This window comes from Strigops habroptila, chromosome 4 (genome assembly GCF_004027225.2).
Source record: "Strigops habroptila isolate Jane chromosome 4, bStrHab1.2.pri, whole genome shotgun sequence".
NCBI classification, from domain to species: domain Eukaryota; kingdom Metazoa; phylum Chordata; class Aves; order Psittaciformes; family Psittacidae; genus Strigops; species Strigops habroptila.
In genome coordinates, this window is record NC_046358.1 from 1,691,859 (window position 1) to 1,711,502 (window position 19,644).

Consider the following 19,644-nt stretch of genomic DNA (forward strand, 5'->3'; position numbering starts at 1 on the left):
GTGCCCAGAGAAGCTGTGGCTGCCCCATCCCTGGCAGTGTTCAAGGCCAGGTTGGACACAGGGGCTTGGAGCAACCTGCTCTAGTGGAAGGTGTCCCTGCCCGTGGCAGGGGGTTGGAACTGGATGAGCTTTAAGCTCCCATCCAACCTAAACCAGGCTGGGATTCTATGGAGCTGAGCTGCTTGTGCGTAGGTTCTCCCACCCTTGAAGCCTCTTGTGTTCCCACTAGCTTCCCAAAATTGGGTAGGCCCTTGGCTCTCCTCCTGCTTGGCTGCCCAGCATTCCCTGCTCACCTACTGGATCCAGCCTGCCTGGTTTTCCATGGATTTTAGTAACTGGAGAGCATCACCAGTGTATAATTGTGTTTGGTGCCTGTGGGAATGCAGCAGGAGTGCAGCCCTGAGCTTGAAACCTTCCAAATAAAGAGCCTTTGGTGGCAGAGACACCAACTCCTGGTGATGTCACATGGAATTGCAGGGCTATGGCTACTTTCCTGGGACATGCTTGGAAAGAAGCTCCAAGATGGGTTGACAGGTGAAAACTGCTCCTCGACTGGGAAGAGGAGGATGTGCAGCTTGTTTCTCTGGAGCAGCAGAGCCATTCATGTACTCCTCAATGCTGGTGAAGGGAAGGAGGGATTGCTGTGTCCATCTCCACTGAAGGCAACAAAATACAGCAGCCAGACCCTGATGGTGATTCCCAAAACCAGTTTGGTTCAAGTGATGTCCACTGGCAGGGCTCCAAGGGGCACAATGTGCTCTTCTCTGAACCCAGCTTACAGTGTGCTTCAGGATGGGTGAGTGGCATCACCCCCTTACGCCCGTCCCCAGCAATGGCTGAGCTTTCCTTAGGGAAATACAGCTCATCCTCCAGGAACTCAGATGCCTCCTTGGCAAGAGGTGCTGGAGCAGGATGAGGGGAGGACACAGGCACTGGTTGGTTGGTCTCATACCTCCCAGCACTGCTGTAGCTTTAACATGGAGCTTTGCAGTGGCCCCCTTTGGTTTCCTATGCAGAACACACATAGCTCAACAGGGACAGAAGTAATAGACCCATTTTTATACAGTTTAAACCCAAACTAATTCAGTAGTTTAGCAAGTTAAGAACTTGTAACAGTAAAATACCCAAAATACACTTGTCTGCTTTCAGCCAACAGTGACAGCGAGGACACACAGTCACTGCCATTGCCCCTTTGGGGGTGATAATCAGCCTCTTCGGTGCCTGGCAGGGAGCTGGTAGCCAGTGAAACCACATCACACGGCCCCAGGGACTCAGCCTTGCTCTGCAGGGTGCCACCAGGCTTTGCCAGGGGTCTCTAACGTACATTTGGGTGGCTGGGTTGACCTGACAGCTCCACACACTGCAAGAGGCCACACACTGCTGCCAAATGACAATTAAAAAGGGGTCCCACCACATTTAATGCAGGTGACTCAGGGTCATTTGTCTTCTGTGGGTTGATGGGAAGTGTCCTCACGCGTGGTTTGGCCTGGGCACAGCCTCAGCAGCAGCTTTAGTGGGGTTCATCCAGCCAGACCTGGGTATGGTGAAAGAGTCCAGCAAGGAGGGGGACAGAAGGGGCTAAAGATGAAGCTGCACCTTCTTTTGTTGTCCATAGAGAGTCCATTCCAGGTCCAGGGGTCTTGGGGGCACTATGGAGGGGTGGCCCTGGGCCAACCAGAAGGAACAGCAACTCCAGTGTATGACTTCCAGTACGTCCAGGCACAGCCTGCCTTTCCAAGCCAAACTCCAGAGTTGTGCTCTTGGAAAGGGCTCCAGTGTTGAGCAATTCCAGTGTTGTGAAGAAGTGATGTGGTACATCAGGGCCAGCACAGGATGGAGCTCCCATCCATGGGCAGACCCATCCAGTGTAATGCTTTCAAATCCAGTGTTGCAAGGGGGAAGTAGAAGTGATGGAGGACACAAGCATCCCCATAAGGGATGGAGACACAGGTTTGGGATGGTGGGAATCAGGGTGAGGTGAGCCCAGGAGATACCAAGGGGCTGGTTGTGTTTCTGCGGCTTAGGTCCCATGTTCTGCATGTGCTTCAGTGCCTGTGGCACCAGCCACAGCCAAACCAGCCCCACATAGGGGCTGGGGGTGATGTGGGGCTGGGGGCTAGCAGAGGAGGGCATACAGGAGTCTTCCCCAGTGTCACCAGTCCCCCTTGGCTCTCTCCAAGCAGAGGGCACTGGTGCTGCCAGGACTCACTCACAGAGCCAGTAAAACTGAAGGTAATAGTCAGTGAAAAGGTGGCCCATCTGCTCAGAAGCAGTGCTGCAGTTGGCTTGGCCCTGTGACAGAGCAAGAAAAAGAGCTGGTAAGAGTAGGATACATGATCTAAGGGAGGAATGGTGCCTGAATTATGTGCTGGGGCAGAGAAAAGTCATCCCACCACCACCCAGGTAACTGTGGAAGGCAACAGCCATGATGGAGAGGGCTGTGGAAGGCTCTCAGTGCTAAACCTGATTCAAAGAAGCATTGGAACAGGCTTCCCAGGAAAGTGGTGGAATCACCATCCCTGGAGTGTTCCCAAACCGTGTAGACAAGACCCTTAGTGACATGGGTTAGCGGTGGCCTTGGCAGTGCTGGGGTAATGGTTGGACTTGATGATCTTAAAGGTCTTTTCCAACCTTCATTCTAAGGTTGACTCTATGATTCTAAGGCTCTCGGTGCAATGTGGCTGCTAAACCTGCCATGGTCCCATTGCTCTCCATCTGCTCAGCCCTGGACAAAGCAGCTGCTGGTACTCACAGGCTGTGCTACTCTGAAGTGGTAGGTGAACTCCCGGAAAGACATCATCACGAGAGGCCAATGGTGCGTGGTCTCCTGGGGAAGAAAGGAGAATAGCTGGGATGAGATTGGGGCTGAGCATCTGAGAACGTCCTCCTGGGCCAGACTGGCAAGGAAACACAACCCTTTGCTGTCGTGCTGCCTCTGGAGGAGCAACATCTCCAAGGTCAGCAATTGAGCTGGACTGAGAGGGGCAAAGAGGGTAAGAAGGGTTTGCTGCAGCTCTGCACATCCAGCCCTGCAAAATCCCCCTGGAGGGATTTCATTAGGATGTGTTACAGCCTGGACTCTTGCCACAGTCCTGGGGCTCATGCAGAGGGGTTGGATGGGATGATTCCATGAGTGAGCACATGTATCAGGTATCCAGCCACCTCCTGTGGATGTTAGCCAGTGCAGCGTACAGCTTTATGTGAGCATGGATTCCCTCTTGCGCTGCCCTAGCCAGGCTGCTGGCATGCCTCTGCAGGGATCAGTGCTGTGCTGGGGTGGCATGTATGGATTTTGACCTGTTCCCTCCCTACCTTTGTGTCTGTGGCATCAGTGGAGCTATTCCTGCTCGCAGCATCCTGGCAGGGGTCACTGGAGGCAAGGCCACAAAGGGAGATGGACACAGCTGAGGAGGAGCTGAGGAGACAAGACATGGTAAGACCCTGAAAAGAGCAGCACCTGCCACCTCTTCCCCAACTTCAGAGGGACCAAAACACCAAAGAGATGAGCCCTGTGCACTCACTTCATCTCCAAGGTCAGGTTGGTGTTCACTGCTGTGAGCTGGCTGATAGGGATGCGGTAGGTGAAGTTTCCAGTCCTAGGGACACAGAGAGGATTAGATCTCACCATGGTGGCTGTGGACAGGACCCAAAGTCTCTGTTGGGTGAAGGTCTAGAGGGGAGCTCCCACACTGCTGCTGCCACCACGGTGATGCCACCAGCCTGGCCTCACTCACCTGCACGTGTCAATGGCTGCACAGTGCTGGGACTCGATGACCATATTGATCTCCACGATCCGGATGGAGAGCAGCACTGGGCTGGACCCTGCAGGATGGAGAACAGACTATTGAGGAACACCAAAAGGATGGTGTTGGGGTACCCTGAAGGATGCCTGGCACCCAGACTGTCTTCTCTTATCACTGTGTAATCAGAGAGGGGCATCAGGCTGCTGCAGGGCTGTGCTAACACCACATCCAGCCATGGAGAGCCAGGAGAAGGGGTGCCCCAGACTACACCAATGGCTGGTCATCAACACTCCTTTCTCTTTACTGCCAGCATCACTGAATCTCTGTGTTTCTTCTTCTAGATCTGATTTACCTATAGCTGAGCACACTGAGATGGGGTTTGGAATGCAGATGCTGCTATGACAGCCTCCAAAGGGAACTAGCAACAGGGTAACACGGCCAGAAAGTGCAGGGCAGCACAAGGAAGGAAGGGCTCCAAGCAGGGCTGAAGGTTGAATCTGGCTGCATCGGGGGCAAACAAGCTGCAGGATGGAGAGACACAGTGAAAGCTGTGCGGGAGAATCATAGCATCATTTAGGTTGGAAAGGACCTTTAAGATCATCGAGTCCAACCATTAACCCATCTCTATAGTTTCCCTTCCACAGCAGGTCAGATTATACCACTTGTTTTGCTTATCAAGATACACAGTATGTATAAAACATTAACATTCAAAAGATGAGCCTCAGTTGCTTGAGGATACCCCAAGAGAGAGCCCAGGACCATGGTGTCAATGCAGGGAGAGAAGATAGAATCCACCTACCACCCGTGCTGGGCTCCTCCGTGCGGGGCCACTGGCTCAGCGGCTGCTTGATGCTGCGCTGCTGCCGGGGCTGCCCCAGGGAGAGGTTGGAGATGTCCTTGGCTTTGCTGTGGGTGAAGGGGGAAGAGGGGCTGGCATTGGGGCTGCCAAAGCTCTGAGACCTGTCCGGCGTCTTTGGCCACTTGGCGTAGGAAGTCGCTTTCCCTGGGATGCCCCTGGATTTGCCTTTGATGTTTGTCACCGGCAGGAGGGAGGGTTGGCTTTGGTCTGGAAAAGGGAGAGAAAGGGTGTGGGGAGAGGTAGGCAGAGGCTGGAAGCCTGTTCCCGGTGGGATCCTTGCAGCAAAGGGAAGCTAGAGAGGGGCAAAGCAGGGACACAGCCCTGTGCTCGGTAGGACAAGGTGCTTAAAGCATGACTCCAGGGGTGTTTTGGCTCTGCAGCGACTGTCCAAGATGCTGTTCCTCCAGTAACAGTGATAATGGTGGAGCACATGAGCTTGCAAAAGGCCTGCTTGGGCAGCCAAGAGGCATCACAGCCCTGGAATGCCAGAAGCCTGCTCAAAGCCAACAGAGGAATAAGATCAGACTCAAGATTCGGCTGCCTCTTGTGACTTGGTGCTGGCAAAGCAGCAGCTCCAGAGACCTTCCAGCCCTCACTTAGCTCTGGCAACATGATCATGGATGTCTGAACCATGCCGCATGGGTTCAGCCTCACAGTGCTGCTTTGTCCCACTGCTGCCTGCCAGGACTCAGTGGGTCCTGGTTGGTCCCAACCCAGGCAGTGGTGTGATAGGAACCAGGCATGTCCTTTCATAACGTAAGACACAAGGCAAGACAGGGCTGGGGACATGAGGTGATGCAATGGTGAGACAGACCTTGGTGTTGCCCCAGCTTCTCCTGGGTGCCTGGGCTAGTTCTTACCTGTCCGGTTAGTGGCATGAGTGGGGCTGGTCTCAGAGAGGGTAACAGAAGAGGCATTGGTGGGAGCAGCAGAGCAGCACATGGAGAAACAGGGCGGGCTGAAGCAGGCTAACACGCTGGGACCAGGTGAGCCAAGGAGCAGGTCATGAGCATCCTCTGTGGCTGCAGGACAAACAGCAGGGACATGAGGAGTAAGTCAAATGGAGAGGTATCCAACAGGAGCAGCACCAAGTGCCCCCAGCATCCCTTCCACAGAACCAGAGCCCCAGGACCCTGCAGTCCAGAACTCCCCTGTGTGCTGGGCTGCACCCCCAGAGTGTGAGCAGCAGGTCATTGAGGGGATTCTCCCCCTCTGTGCTCTGGGGAGACCCCCCCTGCAGTCCTGATCCAGCTCTGGGGCAACAGCACAAGAGGGACGTGGAGCTGCTGCAGCGAGGCCAGAGGAGGCCCCGGAGCTGCTGCGAGGGCTGGAGCAGCTCTGCTCTGGAGCCAGGCTGAGAGAGCTGGGCTGGGGCAGCCTGGAGAAGAGAAGGCTCCTGAAGGGGAGACCTTAGAGCAGCTCCAGTGCCTAAAGGGGCTCCAGGAAACCTGGAGAGGGGCTTTGGACAAGGGCCTGGAGGGACAGGCCAAGGGGAATGGCTTTAACCTGCCAGAGGGGAGACTGAGATGAGCTCTTAGGCAGAAGTTCTTCCCTGTGAGGGTGCTGAGGCGCTGGCACAGGGTGCCCAGAGAAGCTGTGGCTGCCCCATCCCTGGCAGTGTTCAAGGCCAGGTTGGACACAGGGGCTTGGAGCAACCTGCTCTAGTGGAAGGTGTCCCTGCCCGGGGCAGGGGGTGGAACTGGGTGAGCTTTAAGGTCACTTCGACCCAAACCAGGCTGGGATTCTATGACCTCCCACTGCCAGCCTCTGGCATGGAGGACCAGCCACATTCATCACCCTGCCCCACAACCCACCATCATGTGCATCCACCAAACCCTCTGCCCCACTGTTACCTACCATGATGTGTGGGGATCCTGCTGCTGGCTCCATTCGATGCAGCTGTGGATCGCACTATCTGTGTTTTACCAGAGTTCTGGCCTGACCTGAAATGGGGAAAACATGGTGAAAACCTTCACCTCAGGACAACAGTGTCACTGTATGTAAGAGAGAAGCGGCTGTAGCAGCGGGTGGGGTGATGGGACCAGGTACATGGAGCAAGAGCCGATGCAGAGAGCGCAAGGGTGAGGAGAAGCACAGACTGGAGCCATCTGGGAAAGGAAAGGCAGGAGAGAAGTATGCAAGCCATGGAGACAGCAAGGAGAGCTTGGAAATGCCACAGCAGATTCAGTGGCAGTCCTATGTCTGGCAAGAAGTCCCAGCTGGTTCAGAGGACACCAGTGATGCTCCCTTCATGCTCACTATGGAACAGGGTGTACTCAGTGGACTTGATTTCCAACAGTGTTCTCCTAGGTGGATTTATGTGCTCAGGTCTCAACACATTAGGCCATAACAGGTACCAAGCTCTCACCATTCCTTAAGGGAATTGGCCCTTCTCTCTTGGAGACAGACTGTTCCTCACCTTGTTTATTATGAACACATACAATCCCACCCAGATTCATCCCAGGTAATTTTGGGTGTTCCACTGAAGCTACCAAGACCTGAGCTGAGGACACCACAGGCACCTCCTGGGGGTAAGGCAGATGTGAAAGGGGAGGAACCACTGCCTCATGCTGCTCTTCTCCAATGTCTATACAAGGAGCCCAGAGCAACACCACTTCTGGGCACCAGTTACATGGGCACACCACCTATGGAGATATGGGATAACCCAAGCTCTTGCCTTCACACACTGTAGCTGTCCACTGAGCAGGAAGTTTTAATGAGCTCCTAATAAAGACATTCAAGATTTTACCTGTCCAGACCCTTCCCAGGAGCAGTTCAGTTCTACCTGTCCCACACTGTACTCATGTCTTGCCTGTCCCCTTTGCATTGCTCAAGGTTTCTCAAAGATAAATGGAGCTTTCACTCATTTACAGACATCAAAATACCAGTTTGTCTCCTGAAAGACTTAGCTTATTGCCTGTAGTACTTTTCCTGGTGAAAGGAGATGCCATAATAGTCTCCTGGAGGGCATGTGGGCATGAGCCTCTGGAGTTAACCTTCCTCCAAGCCAAAGATGCATCCCTCATCTTCCTCCACTTCCTCATCAACACTTCCCATGCATGGCTTTGTCTTGCATCCCACAAGCAGATACTTTTTTAACAGCTTCCTATGAAACACCCTGATGTGGAGTTCCTAAAGAATTGTCTCTTCCACTGCTCTTCATGTAGTGCTTTGTCCAAAAGGACCTGATGGACAGGTAGGACCCGCATTTCATTTAACCAAAGTGTTTTCCAGCAGCCCTGCAGATCCCATTAACCAAGGTGCTTTACAGGGCCTAATGAGTAACTCAGCACCATTCCCTCTGTCAGCACCTTTCCAAACTCTCCCAGAGGTGATGGTTCATACAAAGAAATCACATAGGTTTTATTTCTATCCTTTCACACAGTAACATGGATTATACTTGAGAGTGAACCTCCATAATAAAGCTACTCCCTTATGAAGAGAGGATAGGAACAGCTTTAGGGCTAATCCTTCTAAGTCTTCATCCTTTCACATACTCTCTTTACTCGTTTCAAACTGCTCCTGCTCTACCTGTAGTACATAATGTCTTTATTTCACCTTTGATGAATTGGTTCTTCAATCTCCTACTCATTTCCCTTCCTCACAGGGTCCATAATCCTTCCTTTTGGAATCCCACTTGCTGATGTATACTCATCTCCCTTCCTTTGCTTTCAATGTTTCTTGGTCTTCTGTGGTGGAGATGGAAGAAAGAAGAGGACTTGAGGGATGAAGCAATTCAATAAGAGTATAATGAAAGAGTAACATACCGTGGACACAGAGCGACCGGGACCCCAGGACCCCTGTACCGAAAGAGGGCCAGGAGACAGGCAGTGGGCACAGCAAAGGAGCTACAGGACAGTGAGGGGAGATGGGAAAGGAAGGATGAGGAGGATATGGAAGATGATGGAAATTAAAAAATACAAGAATGGGAAAATGAAAGGCAAAGTGGGAAGAAAATGGGTGGGATGAGGTGGAACCGGGACAGGAGGGAGAGGAATAGGACAGGGAGGAGGAAAGAGAGAGAAAAAGAGACTCATTATCTGGAAATGTGAGGTTCCAAAGGAGGGAAGTGAGACAAAACACTGCTCAGCACAGGCTGCTCGTGCTTGCAGGGCTGGGGCTGTTCCCTTGATGCTCTCTCCACACAACGGACAGTGTTTGCAGAGAAACAGCTCTGGGACAACACCACAAGAGGACGTGGAGCTGTTGGAGCGAGGCCAGAGGAGGCCCCGGAGATGCTGCGAGGGCTGGAGCAGCTCTGCTCTGGAGCCAGGCTGAGAGAGCTGGGCTGGGGCAGCCTGGAGAAGAGAAGGCTCCTGAAGGGGAGGCCTTAGAGCAGCTCCAGTGCCTAAAGGGGCTCCAGGAAACTTGGAGAGGGGCTTTGGACAAGGGCCTGTAGGGACAGGCCAAGGGGAATGGCTTTAACCTGCCAGAGGGGAGACTGAGATGAGCTCTGAGGCAGAAGCTCTTCCCTGTGAGGGTGCTGAGGCGCTGGCACAGGGTGCCCAGAGAAGCTGTGGCTGCCCCATCCCTGGCAGTGTTCAAGGCCAGGTTGGACACAGGGGCTTGGAGCAACCTGCTCTAGTGGAAGGCGTCCCTGCCTGTGGCAGGGGGTTGGAATTAGATGAGCTTTAAAGGGCCCTTCCAACACAAATCATTCTATGGTTCTGTGATACGACCAAAACTCCTGCTTGGTCCAGCCCCACTGCAATAGATGGGACGATGCTCTTTTAGTCCAGCTGAAGAGGCATCCAAAGAACATTCACACCAGCCACAAGTGGATATATGAGCAGTCAATCAACAGGGTATTTCCTTTTTCTTCTCTCTTCCTCACTTCTTGCTCCAGATAATTTAACTGACACCAGACTGGGATGTGTGGATGTGTTTGGTTGGCTTTACAGCTTGACCCACTGGAACTGTCCTCAGTAACCCCACAGTGGCTGCTTTTTGTGCTTCAGTCTCCCCTGGTCACCACCTCCCTCCCATTGAGCAAGAAGTACCTACCCATCAATATCCACAAGGTCCTCTTCACTGCGCAAGCTCAGCACATAGAGCGTCGACATGGACACCACACTGGAAAGAAAGAGGACGAGCATGGAGCAAGGGACATGTCGTGGTACTGATCTTCCAAGGGATTCCAGCCCAGGGAAGAAGCTGTAGGACCAAAGCCCCTTGCTGATGAGCTGGAGAAGTGGGTCTCACCTGAATGCCATGATGATGACCAGGGCGATGATGGTGCCCTGCAGGAAGCGCTGGCTGATGCATGCCTGCTCCGGGACAACCGATGGTGACTGCAAGAGATAGACCCCAAGATGAGCTCAGGGCTCCTTATTGCTCTTGTTCTTTCATAGATCTCACCCAGCCCAGCCCAAGCTTTCTTCCTGCTCCCCTGCAAGCCCCAAACACCCTCAACACATAAGCCAAATAACATCTTCATTAGGCATGGACAAAAATGAAGGAGAGATCATGGAAATGCAAACAGAGAGAGTCTCTCCCTCCGCAGCATATGTAAGAGAACATACAAGGAACATGCAGATGACTGTTCTTAGACAGGCAATCTTCCCCTGCTCCTTTGGGAGCAGTTCCTTACCTTGCTGGCCACTTTGTGGGGCCTCTTTTTGTGGGGCACACTTCCTGCACGGCTGAACTGGCTTCCAGTTTGGCTGCAAGGAGAAAGGAGGAACAGAACTGAGCTGTGCAGGGCCAGCACTCAAAGGCGAAAATGTGATTCTCATGTGTGGCATGACCGGGGGCAGCAGCACAAGAGGGACGTGGAGCTGTTGGAGTGAGGCCAGAGGAGGCCACGGAGCTGCTGCAAGGGCTGGAGCAGCTCTGCTCTGGAGCCAGGCTGAGAGAGCTGGGCTGGGGCAGCCTGGAGAAGAGAAGGCTCCTGAAGGGGAGACCTTAGAGCAGCTCCAGTGCCTAAAGGGGCTCCAGGAAACCTGGAGAGGGGCTTTGGACAAGGGCCTGTAGGGACAGGCCAAGGGGAATGGCTTTAACCTGCCAGAGGGGAGACTGAGATGAGCTCTGAGGCAGAAGCTCTTCCCTGTGAGGGTGCTGAGGCGCTGGCACAGGGTGCCCAGAGAAGCTGTGGCTGCCCCATCCCTGGCAGTGTTCAAGGCCAGGTTGGACACAGGGGCTTGGAGCAACCTGCTCTAGTGGAAGGTGTCCCTGCCCGTGGCAGGGGATTGGAACTGGAGGAGCTTTAAAGGGTCCTTCCAACACAAACCACTCTGGGATTCTATGACTAGGCTTTGATGAGGATGCTGGGGCAACCACTCCTCTTTATGCCACACTACAGCACTAATACTATAAGCACAGTCAAATAGGAACCATTACAGGTTACCACCTCCTTTCTGAATGCTGTTCAGCCCTGGCTCAACACACACTGGATACCCGACCTCCACAGCCTGCCCAAAATAGTCTGGGATGCTATGATGATTCTGTGACAGTCCAAACCCTTGTCACTTCATCTGCTCAGGGGCTGGTGCAGTGCTGTCCCACTGCCCAGAAAGCCTGAATTCTGACCCAAAACCCACATAAGCTCACCAGGGTCAGTATGATGATTTTGGAAGATGAGAAACTCTTTGTCCTGAGAAAGCCACTCACTCACTCTAAGGCAAGGTGGAGACAATGTCATACCAAGGTTTTGGGGCTGGTCTAAGAGCAGGCTGTTGATATGTGTTTGCCAGACCTGTCTGATCAATCTCAACAGCTTCAATCTACCCCAGGCTAAATGACAACTACCAACACCCTACCACTCCTCCCCTTTCCCAATCCAAGCTGTTACTTAGGGCTCCCTGGGCTCAAAAGGAGCCTGTACCCTCAGGATGCCCATACCTGAATGCCCCAGAGCTCACAGTTGACTTCATGCTGTCTAAGCGCTTCAGCTTGGCCAGCTTGTGGCTCCACCTCTCCAGCTCATCGATGCGGGTCTCCAGGTTGTCTGTCAGCTTGCACAGCTCCTTCACAGCTCCCACGTTCTCCATGAAGATGCGCTCCTGCAGGGAACAGGTCACAGTCTGAGTGGCCTGGAATGTGGAGACACTTCTGCTCCCATGGTTCTGGCTGCCCTGACTGCTCTGCTGCGCCCTGTCCCAAGGGAAGGGGTACACAACACCACCATATCTAGATCTCTACAGCCCCTGGATGCAAGAAGAAGTGGTAAATGCTCCATCCCTGGCAGTGTTCAAGGCCAGGCTGGACAGGGCTTAGAGCAACCTGCTCTAATGGAAGGTGTCCCTGCTCATGGCAGCGGGTTAGAACTGTATGATCTTAAGGTCCTTTCCAACCCAAACCATTCTATGACTCTATATTATCTTCAAACCAAAGTAAAACAATGAATGTTAGTGCAGGATCCTTGACAACTCTCCTACTGGTGCTAATTCAGAGTCCTTCTCACTCACAAAAGACATACACAGAGTCTCCAAGGAGGCCCTGGTCAAACCAAGTGAGCAATGCTCCCCATCTACCCTTTCTCTGCTCCTCCCCAGCCCTCTAAGTCTGTCTCTTGCTCTACAGCACAAGCTGTCGGAGCTATTCTGCAGCATTATCCAACAGAGAGTTGATCCAGATCAATGGAAAGCCCAAATCAGAAGCCCCTGGAGAGCATCCTTCCTCTTCACGTGCAGATGCGACACGAAAGGTCAGGTTCACATCTACTAGCTGCTGATGTAACTGCAGGGATCTAGGCTTCCACCAAGAGAAAACAAGGCACTAAGGTCAGTCCTGGCCATTCCTACTCTGGACAGTGATGCAGGAGAGAGCTGGCAGCTTTGGGAAGCTCTCCCCTTGCTGCCCAGAGCAGCAAACAGGTTACAGAGAGGTCAGGCAGCCAGGTGCTCTGGGTTATCTTGACATAAGCACCTTATCTTATCTAGAAAGGAGAGATTATGACTAAGAGCCTCCCTACAGGAGGCTGCCAACAAGGAGATGCTCCCTTCCTGAGGGAGATGCTGCCAACTTTCACCAGCATCAGGCTAATTCCTCCTTACTGATGTCTGCAATCCACTATCTGGAAGACCAGCCAGGTCTCAAACTCATCTGGGTGGTGTCGGCTTAGAAGCATTTCCCAGCCATCACAGTTTCCCTCTTCCATTTCCAGCTCCACAGGTTCAACAGTCTCCTTGTCACCAACCTTGTTCACCACCAAGAAGTTCTCAAGGGTCTTCCCATTGGAAAAGACCAGGTCCCCAGTGTCCTTCACAGCTTCAGGGAGGATCTCCTTCACCTCCTGAGCAATGACACCTGCATGGAAACAGCATAGTGGAGAGTCAAGGTGGTCTGGGCAGGGTTCCTCTTGCCACAGCTCTTTCTCTGGCCCATGTAGTCGCTATCACAGAAGCCCTATAAGCCACTGTGGGAAGTGCCATCCTCTTTCCCACCCATTAAAGAGGGAATTTCATTAGATGCCTAAACTTGAAGTGGTGAGAAGCCCCCTCTCAACTACCCCATGCTTGGGTAGAGCTGCAGGGAAAGGCAGGGCTTGGCACCATGTATAAAAGGTGGGTTGTGGAACATGAGGTCCAGCACTAGAGACACAAGCAGGCCACTGTGGTGTGACATGGGGCCTGTACCTGTCTCAGAGGTGTTCTCAATGCCCACTGTGGCTGCAAACTCAGGCTTGTAGTTGTAGTGCACCAGCCGCATCCGGGAGATCCTTTTCAGCTGTTCTGTGGTGTCCACCTGGATAAGACAGACACATGCACCTCCTAAATGGGATGTTGCTCCTTCAGTTCCCATCATTCTGGTTCCAAGTAGCAAATCCCACTACAGCCCATGGTAATACCTCTGTGAGACAGCTCTGGACCTACTCAGACCAACATTAGGACAAAAAACATCTGCACTGGAGTTCAGCTCTTGGGATTGCCCAGGTAAAGCTGGTCCAGTGGTCCAGCGAGCCCAGTGACCTCCCTGCCTACAGCAGCCCTGAGATAGGCTAGAGATGACATTTGCTCTGTGCTGTCTCTTGGATGGAGCACCCACCAAGGAAGCAGAAGGGAGGAAGAGGGTGCAAAGCTGACGTTCAACAACTGAAAGTGGACAACCTGGGCTAGTGGAAGGTGTCCCTGCCCATGGCAGGGGGTTGGAACTGGATGAGCTTTAAGGTCCCTTCCAACACAAACCAGTTTGGGATTCTATGAATATGGGGTGAATCACAGAATGGTTGAGGTTGGAAGGGACCATCAAAGAAGCAGGGTCGCCTAAAGCCCGTTGCTCAGAGTTGTGTCCAGATGGGTCTTGAATATCTCCAGGGAAGGAAACTCCACAACCTCTCTGGGCAACCTATTCCAATGCTCAGTCACCCGCACAGTGAAGAAGTTCTTCCTCATGTTCAGGTGGAACTTCCTGTGGTTTAGTTTATGCTCATTGCCTCTTGTCCTATCTCCTGGCACCACTGAGAAGAGTCTGGCCCCATCCTCCTGACACCCTCCCTTCAGATACTTATACACACGGATCAGATACCCCTGAGCCTTCTCTTCTCCGGGCCCAGCTCCCTCAGCCTTTCCTCATAGGAGAGATGCTCCAGACCTAGAATCATTCTAGAAGCCCTTTGCTGGACTTGCTCCAGGAGCTCCATGTCTCTCTTGTACTGAGAAACCCAGAACTGGACACAGTCCTCCAGATGAGACATCCACATCAGAGGACTTCAGAGCAGAGCTGAGCCTCTCACCAAGGCAAAGCCCTAGTGTACAACCTGATATACTCAGGTTTGTAACTTCTGCATTTACTAGTTCTGGCTAACAGTGGAAGAGTCAATATTCCTTAAGACACAGTGGGCAGGCTGTGTTTGGGACAGACACGGACAGAATCCTAAGGCACTTTCCATCTGGTCAACAGGAGCTCAGGTTGCCTGTAAGGACTATGTCAAAACCTGGTCAATAGCAGCTCAGGTTGCCCATAAGACCATGTCAAAATCTGGCCCATAGGAACTGAGGTTGCCCATAAGGACCTTGTCAAAATCTGGTCAACAGGAGATCAGGTTACCCATAAGGACCATGTCAAATCAGCAGCTGAAAGAGGCTCACAAGGACACTTACGTGTTCTGTGGTGCCTCCTCAGGTCTCTGATCACCCCAAGCCTGCTTTGGCTGACTCTTACCTCCTGGATGTCCTCCTTCACTCGGGCATCTGAAGGGTGCATCAGTGACCCCATAACCTTCACATTGCCATGGACCACGAGGGCTTCATCGGGGCGGTCCGTGTTGATGCCGACCCGGCCATGGTGGAAAACAGTGTCAGGGAGCTGTGCCCGTTGCCAGAGCACATCACTGTCACTCTCAAACTGGCCGGGGTTGGAGGCCTGTGGAGAGACAGGGAGGTGGGGACTGAGAAGTAGCAGGTCCAGGGAGAGGAATGCTGCAGCAGTGCTGGGCAGAGGCACTTGGAGATGTAGACAGAGTGAGGAGGCCAGGAGAGCCCTACAGACACATCCCTCCATGCACGTTGCAGAACTGTATAGCAGGAGAGGATGTGAGCAACAGATGGACATCAGAGAGCCCCAAGCTGCTGTGGTGGCCTGGACGGTGCTGTCCCCATTAGTATGGGTGGGAAACAGCTCCAAAACAAAGCTTGGCATAAGCAGAAACACCCAGCAAGGATGTCCTTGCTCCATAGAAGGAAGAGATGGGGAAGATCTTGGGTGAAACCGGTGCGTGTTCATTCAGGTACCCCGACAAGTAGGAAGGGCCTGTTGGGATGAACAGGATGTTGGGATGAACATCTCTAGGTCATGAGATCCTGGCACGGGTGCCCTCTCCAGCCTGCAGTGCACTGAATTACAGCCCTAGGAGGACATCGAGACTGAGCTGTGGCAGTCCCAGCCTCACAGGGACAGCAAGGAGCTGGATAGACAGCCAGGGCAGAGCCAGCAAAGGACAAGCAAGGCTGTGGAGGTCTGAGACAGAGCTTTGCAAGGCAAAGTGGCAGAGATAGGGATCTGCTGCCAGCCCTGGGAACAGATATCAGCCTGCCCTGACAGCAGAGGCAACTTGACATTCATCTGCTGGCCCTGTCCAAGCCTCCCTCTGCAGGAGCCCTAAAGGCTAAGCCTCCTCTGCTCCTCTCCCTGCTTTCTTGAGCTGTCTGTTACCTCAGCTATCAAAGCTGTTCCAACAACCCAATCAGAACTACAAAGGACAGCAGGAGACCAAGTGACATGGCTGCTGCTCCTGGGTCCCAAACCCTGGGGTTCTGCCCTGCTGCTGTGGTTCTGTGACCCACATGAGATGGGACAGTCCAGGCTGCCTGCAGTTCTGTTTGGTTCTGTGGCGGGCACCAAGGAGGCTGCAGGTTCTTGCACGCAGTGAGGCTGCTCTAATGAAGCACATGTGGAAAGGCAGGAGCCAGAATGCAGGCATGGACAGGGAGAAGCAAAGCTAAGAGTTTGGAGAAGATGGGAAAGAGATAGGTGGGGAAAGCACTGAAAAGCCAGAGGAAGGAAGGAGGATCACCACCCAGGACATCCAGCAAAGGACGATTGGGTACGTGCAGAGGCTGAGGGAGGAGAAAGAGACTTACCCTGACAATGATGCGCTCAGAGATGTGAGCTGCCAGCGTGTAGTTCTGGTTCTGTGCATGTGCCTGCAAGGCTACCACGAGCATGAAATACCTGCCAAGAGGGAGAAGAGGTCAGGGTGCTATCCCGCACTGGGAACTGCTTCCTCTGGAGGCTGAGGTTGGCTTGGAACATCCCCTCTCAGTGTGCTGTGGGGCACAGGCACTGTCCCAAACCTCTCATGAATCACAGAATCCCAGCCTGGTTTGTGTTGGAAGAGACCTTAACGCTCCTCACAGGGTAGAACTTCTGCCTTATATCTAACCTGAACTTCCCCTGTTTCAGTGTGAACCCATCACCCCTTGTCCTATCACTCCAGTCCCTGATGAAGGTCCCTCTCCAGCATCCTTGTAGCCCCCTTCAGACACTGGAAGCTGCTCTGAGGTCTCCACGCAGCTTCTCATCTCCAGGCTGAACAGCCCCAATGTTCTCAGCCTGTCTCCATACAGGACGTGCTCCAGCCCCTGATGATCCTTGTGGCCTCCTCTGGACTTGCTCCAACAGCTCTATGTCCTCCTTATGCTGAGGACACCAGAATTGCACACTCCTTGTGCTGTGGGCCACATGCACTGTCCCCAACCCCTCATAGAGTGGGGGACTCTTCTTGTGGCCACAGCAGACACCTCCTCTCCTCCACACGAACAAGGATGGCCAATTCAGGACCTGTTCCCCATGTCTCCCTCCCTCCAGCTACACTCCCCAACCCAGGGACTGGCACATCCACAGGCCCTGGGTGCTCAGAATGGCTTGGAGAAGGTATCTGTGCTCCTCACCTCTGGTCTGGGTTGGGTTTGCCTTTCTTCCGCATGTTGTTGGCTGTGGTCTCACTGAAGTGCAGCCGCCCCACGGTGACTTTGGTGACCTGCTCTGGAGGCAGGTTGACCCTGAGGAAAGGAAAAGAGAGGAGTGAGTGAGGACTCTGCTGGAGAGGAGGTGCTTTGGGGAAAGGCTGCATGGAGATCTCAGAGCAGCTTCCAGTGTCTGAAGGGGGCTACAAGGGTGCTGGAGAAGGGCTCTTCATCAGGGACTGCAGTGATAGGACAAGGGGTGATGGGTTCAAACTGAAACAGGGGAAGTTCAGGTTAGATATAAGGCAGAAGCTCTTCCCTGTGAGGGTGCTGAGGCGCTGGCACAGGGTGCCCAGAGAAGCTGTGGCTGCCCCATCCCTGGCAGTGTTCAAAGCCAGGTTGGACAGAGTCTTGGGTGACATGTTTTAGTGTGAGGTGCCCCTGACCATGGCAGGGGGGTTAGAACTAGATGACCTTAAGGTCCTTTCCAACCCAAAGCATTCTATGATTCTATGGCCATCTCCTGACCTGCTCCATCAAGGCAGGTCTATGAACTGGGCATGTAAAGGGAATGTAAAGAGAAGGAAATTTGATGTGGGAAACAGGAGCAAACTGGAGACTGTGACACCCACAGCACAATCCTGAGACCTCCAGCTCAGCCCATTTCCCCACCTTCTTCTGCTGTTGCTTATGGCCCAGCATCACTCTCCCCAGCATGAACAATACTCACGTCACAGGGTTGAAGGGCCGTTTGCTGCGGTCAGACTGTGACTGCTCTATGTTGATCGACTGGTTCAAGGCCTCTAGCTGGAAACAAAGATTGGGGCATGTGACAAATAGCAGAGAGTTGAGACCTTCCCCTTCCCACCTCCTTCATCCCAGCACAGGGTAGGCGTCTGCCCAGCTCTCCTATCACTCAGTACAACCGACTTGCAACACCCAACTTGAGCATGGTCATTGGCCAAGCATGGGTGCCTCACTTGGGAAGGGGGTGGTTGAGGGTGAAAGGATCTTCCCAAAGTCCTTATATACCTCCAGAGTCAAAGGTGAGTGAGAGGTAGCCCTGAAGACACCCAGCCATGGTGTGTCCATGGACCTGAGTCCATCTTAGCACTCATTAATCAAGATCTGCCTTGTTCTGGCCATCAGCACTCTCCCTACACGCTCCCCTATGAGTTAGGACATGAAGATGAGCTGTTGCCTGATCCCAGCCTGCCAAGCACCCCTTCTCCCTGCTGGATTTGCTACTGGCCCCTAGCTCCCGCTTGCCTTCACTCCGTGCAGCTTCAGGTAGAAGCACTCTAAGGGTTTCAGGCCCTCGGGGGTCTTCACATACTTCGGATCTCCAAGCATGCCGATGTAGACCGTGACCTGGAAGTGATTCTTCTTCTGGCACACAAAGGCATCATCACCCACAGAGAAGTTGAACCCTTTGTCAGCATCTACGCGGTACGTGAGCATTGGGCTGTGGAGAAGACAACGGGAGTTAGAGCAGAGCCCTGTGCACCCCACAGAGGGTAATGCTGATGGGGGGAAGGATAAGCCACGCACCCAAAACAGAGGCAAGGAGGTGTCCATAAGGCATGGTACATGGCCACATCCTGAGGTATGGATGTGCATGGGAAGGGCTGGGGGACCAGCTCACCTCTGTGTTCTACCATACATGAACAGTCCCACCACACCACAGATGGTGAAGACCACATCTACTCACACATAGAGACACAGAATAATCCTGAGGCACAGCAGGCACATGGGAGGGGAAGGAGGGCTGTGTTGGGGCAAATGAGATGGCTTCTGATGCCATCCCTCCTGTCTTGCACTGATGCTGCTCTTGGGGCTGACAGGCACAGGCAGGCCCTGCCCAACATGAACCCACCACCTTGCCTAAGCCCACACAGCAACCCACCCTGCTATGTGAGGGTGAGAGCTCAGAGAAGGTCCATAGCTCCTTGAAGCTGCAAGCTTTGCTTTAGGTGGGTCTTCAACTGGAAAGGAAAATGGATCCTGTGATTGTGGCAGTATGAGCCTGCAGCACAGAACCCCCCATGTGCTGGGCTGCACCCCCAAAGCATAAGCAGCAGGTCAAGGGAGGGGATTCTCCCCCTCTGCTGTGCTCTGGGGAGACCCCCCCTGCAGCCCTGATCCAGCTCTGGGGCCAGGTAGTGACAGGCCAAGAGGGAATGGCTTTAACCTGCCAGAAGGGAGATTGAGATGAGCTCTGAGGCAGAAGCTCTTCCCTGTGAGGGTGCTGAGGCGCTGGCACAGGGTGCCCAGAGAAGCTGTGGCTGCCCCATCCCTGGCAGTGTTCAAGGCCAGGTTGGACACAGGGGCTTGGAGCAACCTGCTCTAGTGGAAGGTGTCCCTGCCCGTGGCAGGGGGCTGGAACTGGATCAGCTTTAAGCTCCCTTCCAACCCAAACCAGTCTGATTCTATGACTAGGGTTTGATGCGAATGCTGGGGCAACCACCCCTCTATATGCCACACTATAGCCCTAATACTATAAATATAGCATAATATAAACCACTACATGTTACCATCTCCTTTCTGAGTGCTGCTCAGCCCTAGCTCAACATACACCAAGCTTCACTGCCTGCCCAAAGCCTGGAGCAGACCTTTTAGTGCTGCTTGGTGGGAGAAGCAGTTCAGGCTGACCTGGGGTGTGCGGTCCCACACCTCTTCCTGCTTCACCCATTGCATT

The 19,644-nt window shown here is 53.4% G+C and overlaps 1 protein-coding gene across 4 annotated transcripts in view; it reads right to left on the minus strand.

Moving 5' to 3' along the window:
- Positions 1–1,040: 1,040 nt before the first annotated feature.
- The window catches only part of MYRF (myelin regulatory factor), a 60,685-nt gene continuing 42,081 nt past the window's right edge, over positions 1,041–19,644 (minus strand). For 3 of the 4 annotated variants that reach the window (XM_030483581.1, XM_030483578.1, XM_030483577.1), the window contains 20 exons: positions 18,216–18,411; positions 17,677–17,753; positions 16,932–17,042; positions 16,122–16,212; positions 14,704–14,904; positions 13,179–13,287; positions 12,740–12,849; positions 11,443–11,603; positions 10,193–10,265; positions 9,805–9,893; positions 9,607–9,675; positions 8,370–8,450; positions 6,460–6,545; positions 5,463–5,624; positions 4,543–4,809; positions 3,735–3,822; positions 3,522–3,596; positions 3,313–3,415; positions 2,753–2,827; positions 1,041–2,292 (listed from right to left, as the gene is read on the minus strand). In XM_030483581.1, coding sequence (XP_030339441.1) covers positions 2,206–2,292; positions 2,753–2,827; positions 3,313–3,415; positions 3,522–3,596; positions 3,735–3,822; positions 4,543–4,809; positions 5,463–5,624; positions 6,460–6,545; positions 8,370–8,450; positions 9,607–9,675; positions 9,805–9,893; positions 10,193–10,265; positions 11,443–11,603; positions 12,740–12,849; positions 13,179–13,287; positions 14,704–14,904; positions 16,122–16,212; positions 16,932–17,042; positions 17,677–17,753; positions 18,216–18,411 — 2,311 coding nt within the window. In that variant the 3' untranslated portion in view covers positions 1,041–2,205. The remainder of the gene's footprint in view (positions 2,293–2,752; positions 2,828–3,312; positions 3,416–3,521; positions 3,597–3,734; positions 3,823–4,542; positions 4,810–5,462; positions 5,625–6,459; positions 6,546–8,369; positions 8,451–9,606; positions 9,676–9,804; positions 9,894–10,192; positions 10,266–11,442; positions 11,604–12,739; positions 12,850–13,178; positions 13,288–14,703; positions 14,905–16,121; positions 16,213–16,931; positions 17,043–17,676; positions 17,754–18,215; positions 18,412–19,644) is intronic. The other variant, XM_030483579.1, reaches the window with a different exon arrangement.